The following is a 13,254-nucleotide window of genomic DNA, read 5'->3' on the forward strand; positions in this document are numbered from 1 at the left end:
TTTGGAGAGGTTTTTGCTATAGGGTGCATACACTCACCAGAAAGACAGAGAGAGACATAGAGACAGAAAGTGAGAAATCACCCCCCAGGGGGGGATGGCCACACCGCAATCCCTTCTCCTCCGTTCTCCTCTCAGGATCTTGGGCACGCATGCACACGCGCCCGGCATGAGTTTTAAGCCACCGAGTCTGGGATCCGAACCGTGGTCGACTACATGGGAGTCCAGTGACATAGCTATTAAGCTAACTGCTGGTCCCTCACTTCCTCTTCTTTAAATTGAGCGGTCCAGCCAAGGAATCTGCTACCTTCCAGGTGGGACAGGCTGCTCTGAAGTCTGGTGTCTGCCTCTTCCTCACGCTCATCCTTGCCCTGAGCATGTTGGACTGGTGCTGGGCTGCCAGCTGGCCCCTCAGAGCCATCTGAGCTTGCCCAACGCTGTTCCCCATGGCCCCCACAAACAAGGCCAGGCCATTTTGTTTACTTCTTTAGAAACCTTTTTCTTTGGGAGGACTCAATCCCAGCTTCCTCTCTGTACCACACCTGATAAAAACAAGCTGCACAGTGCACATGCTTCTGTAAGTTGCTTTTTCACTTCATTTGTGATGAACCCATTTTTTTGTTTAGTTTAGTTTTGTTTTTGTTTTTGTTTTTGGAGAGGTTTTTGCTATAGGGCGTGCTCGCCAGAGCAACAGAGAGAGACAGAGACAGAAAGCGAGAAATCACCCCCCCGGGGGGATGGCCATCCCTTCTCCTCCATTCTCCTCTTGGGATCTGGGGCATGCAAGCACATGCGCCCAATGTGAGTTTAAGCCACCAGGTCTGGGACTCGAACAGCAGTCAAATATATGGGTGTCCAGCTTCATAGCCATTCTGCTAACTGCTGGTCCCTGATGGCCCCATTTTTAAGATGAAAATTTCTTTTTTTCACTCTTTTTCCCAACTGCTAACTTGTAGTCTGCATGCCCCACTGTTTATTTAACAGTCCGCTGCATGAGCATTTACACCATTACCAGCTCAGTTTCTGTTACATCTTAACTGGAAACAAGTGCCATTGCCCATAATTGATGATTTGACTTACAAACCCAGCAGTTCATATGGTCTGCACTGCACTGGGCCTCAGGAGATGCCAACATCTCTGGGGTTTTTTTGTGTGTGTTTTTATTTTTCAGTCATTTAAAAATTATTTTTTTTATTGAGTTGAAACATGTGTATAACCTAAAATGAACCATATATAGTGAAGGATTCTGTGGCAATTAGTACACTCAAAATGATGTGCAGCTACCAACTCTAGCTCTAGAACATTCCTTTACTCCAAAAAGAAACACCACAACTACTAGGGCCAGCCTGGCCCCTCTCCCCTGGCACTGGCCACCAGACATCTGGCTCTGGCTCTGTGGGCCTGCCTGCTCTGGACATTCACTGTAAGCGGGCCTGCAGTATGTGGCCTTCAGTGTCTGGCTTCTCTCACTGAGCAGAGTGTTTTCAAGGCTCGTCATCCTTTTTGAATCCTCCCAAGGTCTCTGGAGGCTGAGGCTAGTGAGCTGGACCTGGTGTCTGTGGGCCTCTGTATTGGGTCTGAGCTCGGGAGTAGGATGAGAGGCGGCCAGTCCCGAGACGTGTGGGTCAAGGATGAAAGCTGTGCCGGCAGCCCTGAGTTGGGGGTAGGGGAAGCTGGGAGGGGGGCGTGGGCTCAGTGCACGGCTGTGCTCAGAGCTTCCTGGGGGATCCCTCCTCTGAAAGAAAGCCCCTCACTGGTGGACAGTAGGCGGGGTGTTCAGGGCCATCCATGACACCCGGCGGACCCACTCACCGGCTCTGACCTCTCAGGTGTACAAAGGGTACATGGACGACCCGAGGAATACAGACAATGCCTGGATCGAGACAGTGGCCATCAGCATCCACTTCCAGGACCAAAACGATGCTGAGCTGAAGCAGCTGAACTCTGTACGGAACTGGGGCTGAGGGGGGACATGGGCAGAAATTGTGATCTGGACATTGTCCCGGGGCACCAGGGAGGGTCTGACCGGCTCAGGGTCAGAGCTGCCCAGGATTGGAGAGTGAAGGCTACAGGGGTCAGAGCCTTGTCCAAGTGCCAGAGGAGGCACAGGGAAAGGTCAGAGGGCGACAGCAGGTGGCAAGAGTCAAGCGAGCTACACAGCTAAACTTTAGGATCTCAAGACCCTCGTGCTGGCCCCAGGAACCCTGCCCAGGGGTGAGGCTGACAAGGCCTTCCCTGCTCCCTTCTCTTTCTCCGCTCCTCCCTTTTTTTTCCTTTTTAAATTTTGCAATAGAGTGTATGCACTCACCAGAGAGAGGGAAAGTGAGTATTCACCCCCCAGGGAGAACAGCCATGATAAAAACCCTTCTTCTCCATTCTCCTCTTGGGGTTTTGGGCACATGCGCACATGCACCCGGTGTGATTTTCCATGACACCATTTGCTGGTCCCAACCCAGTGTGATTTTCAAGCTGCCAGGTCTGATACTTGAACTGTTCAGTTGACCATGAAGAAGTCTAGAGCCTTAACCACCATGCCACCAGCTGGCCCCCAGCTTCCTTTTATAATGATGTTACCCCCTGTATTAAGACCAGCCCTACATATTCCTAATCCTGAACTGGATAAAAAAAGCCACACATCCAAGCCCAGGGCTTCACCTGTCAGGTAAAATGCCTCCAAGTGAAGCTGTGGCTGCATCTTCTCTCACTCAAGGATGCCCAGGGCTTTCAACAGGTGGTCTCAGGTACATCCAAAGCAGATGTTCCTATTCCTATCCTATAGGAGATTCAGGTGAGCTAGCCAGTCAGCTGGAGAAGGGGGACGTGCCTCCCCTTCCCCCATGCAGTCTGAGGCTTGCAGGGTGGCTGGGGGGGTGTTGGGGGACCTCCAGAAAGGAAGCCAGCTCTATCTTGTCCTTCCAGCACCTTCAGGCCCGTGACCCAGGGGTGTCCATCCGGTGGCAGGTGGTGGACAAGCGCATACCACTGTACTCCAACCACAAGACCATCCTCCAGAAGGTGGCCACGCTGTTCGGAGCTCACTACTGACCATGGACTCAGGCTGGCAGCGACGTGCGACAGATGAGGCCAGCCTGCCGTCAGCACTGTGGACACACGGGCTGCTGTCTCGGTGCCAACACAGAACTCAGCCAACACCAGCTGCTGCCCTAAGCACTTGCAGCTCTAGGCCTTGAGCCTGGGGTGGGCCACTGCTGGACACTGACGGGAGGGACTCAGGGACACAGACTCATGAAATAGAAGGCTTCAAGGTGCCCTGAGAGGAGAGAATCCTATACAGGGGACTCTGGCAACTGCCAACCATCACTGCCTCTCTGAGCTGGCTGCCCATGGAGTGGCCAAGGCCCCTCCCAGCCTCTGCCCTGGCCATGAGCAGCACACCCACTACACGGGCGCACTGACCTGAGGTTCAGCTTCCTGGACAACCAGGGTTCCCTGTGACCTCCCTGGGCCTGTGCCTACAAGGGCGACCTTCCCTGTCCCTGAGTTAGCCTAACTTGGACTCCCACTTGGCCTGGGCCAGGGGCCCGTGTGAACCCCAGCTCAGTGCCCTCACTGTCAGGTCTAGTCCCCTAGTGAGGGCAGGTGCCCTGGGCAGGCCCAGGCCTTCTCCAGAGGCATAGCCAGTCTCTGCCATGTGACCACAGATCACGGCTGCAGAAGCACAAGCCAGGGGAGCCGAGTGCTGGCCACACCAGGGGGAAGAAGGGGGCAGATAGCTTCCTGCTTTGGTGTCAGGGACTCACAGAAGCATAAGCCATGAGGACTCATCAGGACAGGGAATGTAAAAACCCAGCTGCTCAGTCCGCTGCCTCACGCCAGCCTGGCCATCACTCTGTTTGTTTCCATGAATAAAGTCACTGACAAGCCCAGTGGTCAGGGGCTGTGTCTGTGTCTCCCAGCCATGAGCAAACTTCCTGCAGCCCACGGGTGCCCTACAGGCCCCTCAAGCCCAACTCATAGTTTCTTCCATCACCTGTCCCACCATGGATCTTCTCCATTTTCCTCAGCCCAGGCTCAGCACCACCCTGAACAGTGTTCCCCTACGCCCTGCCCCATAGCTTCCTCCCTCAGGCACTCTGGCACACGGGGAAGGTGAGCACGTGGCCTCTTCCCATCATTGGAGCCCTAGGACTGACTACCTGCAGAGAACATCCCCTTTCCTGGGCAGGTCTCCATCTCTCTCCTGGTCTAAAGCTCTCTGGCCACGCCCCCATCCTAGGTACCCCATCACCCTACTTGTGTTCCCAAGCATACTGCTGACCCTCTCTACCCTGCTCAAAATGATTCCCCATCAGCGAGGGAGACTCACCCTGGAGCTTGGCGAGATCCTGACTCACAGGTTGCTCCTGAGGCCCGAGAACTGGGTCTGCCTGCCTGCCGTACCTGTCAGCCCTGTATTTGAAACCGTAAGTCCATCACTGGATGTGGCTCCTGTGATGGCCTGTCCAGCCCTTCCTGGATCCATTCTGGGCCACACGTGTCCTTCCAGTGCCAGCTGGAAAGGCCTGTTTGTCCCTAGCTTGCCAGATACTGGGTCCTGGGTCCAGACCTGAGTCTGCCCAGGTAGGGCATGGGCTCTGTCAGACCAGAGTGGGCAGCTACTAACGGGAGGCTACGCTTCTGGCCTAAAACACACATTTCACATGACACGAAACTCACATCTCTACGTTTCTGAGTGTGCAGCTCAGCTTAGCAAGTCCACTCATTGGTGGGCCACAGTCCCCACTGTGCCTGCCCACCTGGTCCTGAAGGAGTAGCGCCTCCCCAAACCCAGGGCTGCCCACAGTGGGCAGGTGTTTGGGGTGTTGGATGGGGGATGGATTGGGTACTGGGTTATATTACTGGGTTGGGGGTACTGAGTTGCAGGGCAAAGTCAGGGTGCTGGACTGGAGTGTTGGGGTGGATGCTGGGTTGGGATATTTCAGTAGCAGCATACCCGAAAGGACATTCCAAGCCCACTCTAGTCACTTCTCGGCCCCTGGCAGCACGGAGCTCTGTGCTCTTTGTCGACAAGGGAACTGGAGCTTGGGGGGGTGGGGACTTGATCCGGGCTGTGCACTGCAGCTCCCAAAAGGAAGCATCAAGGTGGCAAGGAGCAGGACTAGGGCCAGAACGGCAGGGAAAATGGAACAGTCTCGGAGTGGCTATTAACTGTTCATACTTACTAGAAGAGACAACATGAGAAAACGAGACAGAAAATGTGAAAATAAGAAACCGGAACATCTGAAAGAACGTGAAGCAGTGCTGGGCTGAGCATGAGCGAGGCAAAGCCAGAGAGCGCTCCACGACCGGCCGGCCTCGCCAGGAGTCTCCTCCGTGGGATGATGGTCTCCCCCAAACTTATGGGGATTCTCGTTTCCTTTTATTTAGAAAATTCCCAAGATATTTTTTATTTTTCTTGTGCACAGCACAAAAAGATAAAGAGAACACCTAAAAAAAGTTGAGAAACTGAGGCCAAACCAGAAGGCCCAACATCCATATAGTGAGTTCAGCTGAGGAGGATCTCAGAGAAGGAAGCAATGAACCAGCAGGACCGGGAAGTTCTGCGGGCAGGACTTCTCCTCCCCCTCAGGGTTCCCCTGGAGCCTGAACAGCCACTACCAGACAGACTCCAGTGAATGAATGTTTAGGAGACTGCAGGAGGACAGATCTCAGTGAAAGATCCTGGGCATGTCTTCATACAATTTCAGAACAACAAATGTTAAAAGGAAGTCTCAAAAACAAGATGATTAAAAACAGAAAGAAAAACAAAACAACCCACACCTAGGCACAGGCTTGCCCACAGCGATGCCTGAGACGGCAGAGTGTCCTCAGAGTTCCAAGGTGACTGGGTATGCATCTACAAACACACCCCCCGCCAAACTAGCAGTCACATGGCAGCACCAACTACAGACACTTGAGAACTGAAAAGATGCAGAAAGTCTCTCCCGTGTGTGCTTTCCAAAAGAATTTCTCAAAGCTGAATTGCAGAACAACAAAATAAAATAAAACACACAGCATCTTGGTCTACTCTGGCAGGTATAATAAAATACCGCAGACCTGGTGGCTTTCTCACAGCTCTGGAGACTGGAAGTTCACAGCTGAAGTGCCACAGATTCCATCCCCGGTGAGGGCTCACTTCCTGGCTTGCCAGCTGCTGTCTTCTCACCGTGTCTGTGTCCATAACAAAAGCTTATGGTGTCTCTTCCTAGAAGAACTCTAACCCTTGGATCAGGGCCCTACCCTTCTGACCTCGTTTAACTTTAGCCACTTCCTTGAGGCCCCGTCTCCAATACAGCCAGACACGTGAGCGGTTAGGGCTTCAATGTATGAACTTTGGGAACTATAAGCATCCAGTCCATTATCAACAGACACACGCATACTCACACACCCACACACCCACACACCAAAGCCCAGGCACTATGGTAAGCTAAGAAATCAGTAAAGTGTAAGGCTAACTCATAATTATGGCGGCACCATGTAAAAACACAATAATTGGGACCAGCAGGTGGTGTAATGGTTACATCACTGGACTCCTACATAGTTGACTACAGTTCAAGTCCTGGACCCAACGACTTAAAACTCACACTGGGTGTGTATGCCAAAAATCCTGAGAGGAGAATGGAGAGGAAGGGATTGTGGCGTGGCCATCCCCCTGGGGGCGGGGGGAATATCTTGCTTTCTGTGCCTCTCTGTCTCTCTGGCAAGTACGCACACCATAAAGCAAAAATCTTGCTCTTAAAAAAAAAAAAACCAATAGTTGAAACTTTGTATCCATTTTCAGTGTTCAGTAAGGTGACTGCAGTTCACAATACTGTATATAGTACCCTTGAAATTTGCTAAAACAGTGGACCTTAGGTGTTCTCTCCACACACAAAAGAAAGGAAAGGAAAGAAAATGGCAACTGTGCGAAGTGATGGGCATGTTAATTAGCCTCACTGGGTGATCACTTCACAGTGTTTACATGTCCCAAAACACCAGACCCTTTACCTTTAAATACACACACACACACACACACACACACACACACCTATCTATATCTAATCTATCTCCTTGTAAATATAACCTTAACATATGTCCTTAAATATATCTTTATCTGTCAATTACATCTCAAAATTGAAAAAATGTAATTTACTAATAGCCTAATAGAGTTAAAATCTAACTAATAGAGTTAAAATCCCAGATGGCCTCAACTGGGAGGTGGCAGAGCAGGCTTCTGAAGGCAATCAAAATGCCATGAATTCTCATTTTGCTCAGGAGGAAGAAATAGATGCCAAACAGATATAGGTGCTGGGAGAAAAGCATGAACTTAAAAATACAGAAAGGAAAGCTTCAGGGTGACCACTAGCAGGGCAGAAAGCAAGGAGTAACTTTAACCTACTAGAGGAATGAGATGGAACCACAGCAAAATGAAGAGAAAGAAAGACGTCAGTAAAGAGTGGGTCATGTGGGGCAGCCCCATGACTGTGGTTAAGGGAGCTGGATCTCACATGGCTGCCCTCGCTGTGAAGTCCTGGACCCCATGGCCTGACGAACATGCCAAGTGTGTGTGTGTGCTCCAAATCCCGACAGGATGAAGAAATGGAGGAGGGACCAGCAGTTAGCGTAATGGCTATGTCACTGGACTCCCACATAGTCGACTGCGGTTCAAGTCCCGGACCCGGTGGCTTAAACTCATGCCGGGCGTGTGTGCGTGCGTGCCCAAGATCCCAAGAGGAGAATGGAGAAGAAGAGATTGCGGCATGGCCATCCCCCCTGGGGGGTGATTTCTTGCTTTCTGTCTCTCTGTCTCTCTCTGTCTGTCTGGCAAGCACATGCACCCTATAACAAAAACCTCTCCAAAAAAAAAAAAATGGAGGAGAGGGGATGACACGAGAACACCCCACTGGAGAGTGCTTCTCTCTGTCTCTTTCTGGCAAGTACATATGCCCCTTGCAACTAAAAAATAAAAGGTTAATATGAAATAATATGAAAGGAAATAGTCAAAACGTTTCCGTAATTATAAGATGTAAGTGGAGATTCTCATTTGGGATTTAAAAATAACAAATCCCTTCAATTTTTCATACACCAAGACCCAAAACAAAAGGGACATGTGCATCTAGTCCATAATCAACACACACAGACACACACACACAAAGACCACACAGATGAGGGGGTCTGTACCAGGCAAGTGCTCTCAGGAAGGAAGGATGGGATTGGCTACAACAGAACAACAGACCCTGAGGCTGATAGGCTGTCCTGAGAAACAGAGGAATAGTTCATTGGACAAAGGTGCCAGTCCACCCAGAGGGTATCACCATTATCGCCTACTGTCTAGTGCCATCGCTTTTTAAATGTAGAAAGCAACGTGGATAGAAATTTAAAGAAAAAGAAATAAATTCACATAATATATAGTTGAGGTCTTCTCAAATTTCTCTCAGAAATCGGGAATCAAAAAGCAGAAGGAAAATAGGGCAGAATTTGAATAGCACAGCCAAGACTGAGGTCTTTCTGTGTGGGGGTATGCATGTGTGTGTCTCCATTTATAAATGTGTGTGTATTTATATATACATATATTTATGTATTCTATACTATGACGTACCATACATGTAAGTTATTTTAGATATCACACATACAAGTTATGTGTAATAAATATGAATGCAGGCATACACATACCTAAACATGGATACTGCATGCACGGAGAAACACTCCATAATGTGTATATCTGTGATGTTGTCCCCACCCCAACATCCGTAAGGTCCTAAGGAGACGCATGGTTTTCAGAGACACGGGACATTCATAAAAACCGTGTGCATCATGCCATGAAAAGGCTCTCAATGAACTGCCGAAGGCACCTCCATCCTGCTGGCAAACTCTACCACGATCTTAGGACAGTGACACTTGGAACGCGGGCACTGCAGTTAGAGGGCAAAAGACAGATTTAATGGTTCCAGGCGCCTGTACCTCCTGGCATTCAGTATTCTCGACTAGCTCAGGGACGAGGCTGCCGTTCATGGGGCACTGCTCTCCCCTGGGGGAGCGTCTCTCTTCACCATAGGGCCTCTGGTGCAGTGTCGCCTCCTGTTTCTCAAGCTGGCAGGTCAGTGGGGAGAAGCAGGGTCACTATCAGAAGAGCAGACCCTGTCCTGAGACAAGCATGGGGGCCTGGGGACAGAACGGGCTCTAAGCTGGGCACACTGTCATGCCTAACAAGATGGGGATGCTCCACGGAGAGCCGGAGGGAGGCGCAGCACTGCGTGGGCACCCTCCCTCCACCTCCACCCCAGCAGGGAAGGAACCAGAAGTAAAAGACAGTGGGAGGATCATGTGGGGTACGGCTGGAGAGTTTTCAGAGGAACGTTTATAACCTTAAATGCACTTACTTGAAAATAAAAAGACTGAAATAGATGGTCTAAGTTTATGACTCAAGAAGCTCAGAAAATAGTTACAAAATAGATCCAGAGGCTAAGTCGGGGACAAAGTCAGAATTTAATGAACTAAGAAAAAATAATCGGTATGATAAAAATATTAAAAAATCAGCTCTTGGAAAAAAGTAACAGAAGTGATCAAATTTGGACAGAGACCAACTGGCGTAAAGGCTATGTCGCTGGACTCCCATGTAGTCAACTGCAGTTCGAGTCCTGGACCCAGTGGCTTAAACTCACGTCGGTCGCGTGTGCGTGTGTGCCCAGGATCCCAAGAGGAGAATGGAGGAGAAGGGATTGCGGCGTGGCCATCCCCCCTGGGGGGTGATTTCTCCCTTTCTGTCTCTCTGTCTCTCTCTGTCTTTCTGGCGAGTACACACACCCTATAGGAAAAAGCTCTCCAAAAAAAAACTTGGGACAATTCAGATCAGGAGAAAGCGCAGGAGCTCTTGAAGGTAGCGCAGAGAGCACCCACAAAGGAACCTGATCTGGAAAGCCAAATGAGATAAACTGGACCAGTGAAGACAGCCCTCAGTTCTCAGGAATTCAACCAGGCCAGCAGGAGGGGGAGGCGGCGTGGCTGGCTGGGGGCTCTGGGAGGACAGGTGCGCACGCAGAGGGCTGGCTGCAGAGGCCTGCAGGGAACCAGTACCTGGCCGCCTTTGTGATGTTTCTGTCTAAGTTTCCAAGATTGGCCAGACATACCCAGGAATTCAAGGAGCTCCAGGAATTCAGGGCCACGGGGAGAACTCAGAACGCTCAGTCTGGCCAAAGCTGCTGCGGACAAATGTGCTGCACGGAGGCCACCAGTGCGGAGGCTGTTCAGAGGCCCAGGTCTCTCCGGCTGCTGAGGAAGTCTGTGCCGCCCCAGCTCCTGCCTGTGAAATGGCGGCAGGCTTGGGGCTCCGTCCGAGGGTCCCCACAGCTGAGGGGCAGGAGCTGGGGCCAGGGGTGTCTGAGTGGAGGATGGGGCAGCAGAGGCACCAAGGGTCAACTCTGGGCCTGGGTGGCAGGCAGCAGGGCCAGCACATGCCTGCCCAGCCAAGGCTGTTCTCTCCCTCTAAGACTGGGGTGGCAGCGTTTGGCTTGGCCAGAATGTTGAGTTCACTTGCCTGGTTTCATCCCAGCCCTCGTGGCCATGGCAGGCTCCACTCCTCCACGCTGATCCCCAGAGACACGCTCAGATCTAGTCCAGCCAGCCTTCTTGATGGGGAAGCAATTAACCAGTTGAGTGGCTGCATTTTAACCCTGAGACCAGGAGGCCTGGGCTCTGGGCAGATAAATGGGTGAGATAAACAGCCTGAGCCCAATTACAGTCACAGGGAGGCTACAGTGGTCAGCTCCACAAAGCCAGGATCACATTAGTGGGTTTCCGGTATTTTAGAGAATGCAGGCTTCGGTCCAGGGTAGACAGTGAGCCAGGCTACTGCAGGGCCCTTGGAGGCCTCTGAGGATGGCCACGCTTAGCAGGGAGGATGGAAAGGAAAAGCTCACCATGCAACCTCATGGAAGACCCCATCCTAGCATCCATCAGCGTCTTATTACTTATTATGTGTGAGCCACAAATGTGTGCTGCTTTCTCTCCTGGGCATGACATCAAATCACGTGCACAAACCTTAGAGGTGAGCAGTCAGTGGATCATTCGCTTGTGTTAATAACCAGCACTGGATTGAAACATGGAATATTTTCAGCCCTGGAGCCCTTGGGCCCGTTCCCATCACTGCTACTTCTAACTCTCTCCATCCAGGGTCTTGCCTGTTCTTGAACTTCCTAAAACACAACCACATGGTGTGTGCTTGGCACATAACATACTAGTTTCCTTACTAGTAGGCTCTTCCATTCCCTAAAATGTCTATGAATTCATCCATATCTGCATCGTAGTGCTCTGTGGTAACAGCCTTTACTTGTTTAATTTAAATATTAAAAATCTTCCGTATGGTTTGGACACCATTTGGAATCTCATCAATTCTTAACAGACTAACCTAACAGCTCGTATTATTTTAATTTCTTTAAAAGATAACTGACTGTTGGGCCAGCCCCATAGCACAGTGGTTAAGGGAGCCACGTCACACATGGCTGACCCTAGTTTTGAATACCGGTCTTGACTTCTTAAAAAATATGCTAAGTGCATGTGCATGTGTGTCCCAAATCCCAACGGGATGGAGAAATGGAGGAGAAGGGATTGCAGCATGACCATGTCCCACTGGGGGGTGCTTTCTCCCTCTTACCCCTTGCTTGACCACATGTGATCTTTGGCAATTAAAAAGAAAAAGATAATTGTCTACTTAAAGCAAAAGTAATATCAGTGTACTGTGGTTTATTCCAAATGTAGAAATAAAACGAATGACAATAGCTGCCCAGGTCAGGATAGGAGAGGCAGCAGTGTGCTGCTGTAAGATCCCAGGTTACACCTCCAGCTTTGACATGACTCGAAGGCAGACTGTGACAAGTCACAGACACACACAAAGCCCTACAGCAAGCACTGAAATAACACAGGGAAGAATGACACCGAGGAAGTCAACTAAGGAAAGAAAATGGAATCATACAAATGACCCAACCCAAAAGGATTACCCACCCCAGAAAAGAGGAAAAAGGAAAACAGGACAAATAGGAAAGAAATAGCAAGAAGACAGATGCCGGGCCAACCACAGTCCCACTGATCATCACTTTCGATGTAAGTTATTAAAGCAGGAAACTACCCTTAGTAAAACGCTAGAACCCAAACTGCTGACCCGACGCCGTTTCACCTGTCTTTCCACTAATGTCCTTTGTTCCAGGATCCTACATTACATTTAGCTGTTATTTCTCCTAGGATTCTTCCAATCTATAACAATTACACAGTCTTTTCTTATATTTATGATCTTCTGAATGTACTGTATCGAGAAGTCACTTTGTAAGACATATCTCAACTTGGATCTATCTGGTGTGTTCTCATGACTGGAATGAGGTGATGCATTTTTGGCAGGGATACCACAGAGGTGCTGTTGTGACCATGACATCGGCCTGATTTATCACTGTGATACTAACCCTGTCACATAGATGAGGTGCTTTCTCCACTGTAAGTTACTACTTCTCCTTAGTAGTCAATAGATACATTGGGGAGATACTTTGATAATACGGATACCCCAATAGAAACGACTTTGCCTAGGAAGACACATTAGGCTAAAAGCAAAAGGGTGAAGAAGATAAGCCACGCTAATTGCTGTGGTTTGAATGGTGATTTCTCCCCAGTAGGTCCATGTTCTGGAAGCTTAGTCCAGTGTAATGGCTTTTGGGAGGTGTTGAGCCTTTTGGGAAGGAAACCATCATGGAATGGTACCATCCAATTGGCTGAGCAGGGTGAGAGGGACAAACAGGAATTGAGAATTTTATTTCCTTCCTCTTCACATGTGCCCAGTCTAAGCCCCACATTTTTTTTTTTTTTTTGAGAGGTTTTCGCTATAGGGCGTGTGCGCTTGCCAGACAGACAGAGAGAGACATAGAGACAGAAAGTGAGAAATCACCCCCCAGGGGGGATGGCCACACCGCAATCCCTCCTCCTCCATTCTCCTCTTGGGATCTTGGGCACACACGCACACGCGCCCAGCGTGAGTTCTAAGCCACCGGGTCTGGGATGTGAACCGCGGTCAACTACATGGGAATCCAGCAACATAGCCATTATGCTAACTGCTGGTTCCCCTGCCCCACTTTTCTCAGCCATGTCATGAGGTAGCTCCAGAAGCCATTGGCTTTTTAAGCACCAGAACCAAGAACCAAATAAGCGTCTCTTCTTTATATATCACCAAGTCTCATGTATTTCTTTTTAGTAACACGATAAATATACTAACATAATTAAACATAATTAAAAAATGCTGGA

The 13,254-nt window shown here is 49.9% G+C and overlaps 1 protein-coding gene across 2 annotated transcripts in view; it reads left to right on the top strand.

The window, feature by feature from the left end:
- The window catches only part of TRPM2 (transient receptor potential cation channel subfamily M member 2), a 59,759-nt gene extending 55,855 nt beyond the window's left edge, over positions 1-3,904 (top strand). Inside the window, exons 32-33 of one of the 2 annotated variants that reach the window (XM_006169461.3) lie at positions 1,827-1,943; positions 2,917-3,904. In XM_006169461.3, coding sequence (XP_006169523.1) covers positions 1,827-1,943; positions 2,917-3,042 — 243 coding nt within the window. In that variant the 3' untranslated portion in view covers positions 3,043-3,904. The remainder of the gene's footprint in view (positions 1-1,826; positions 1,944-2,916) is intronic. The other variant, XM_027768638.1, reaches the window with a different exon arrangement.
- The last annotated feature ends 9,350 nt before the right edge of the window (positions 3,905-13,254 follow it).

This window comes from Tupaia chinensis, unplaced genomic scaffold (genome assembly GCF_000334495.1).
Source record: "Tupaia chinensis unplaced genomic scaffold, TupChi_1.0 Scaffold147038_1, whole genome shotgun sequence".
Lineage (NCBI taxonomy): Eukaryota > Metazoa > Chordata > Mammalia > Scandentia > Tupaiidae > Tupaia > Tupaia belangeri.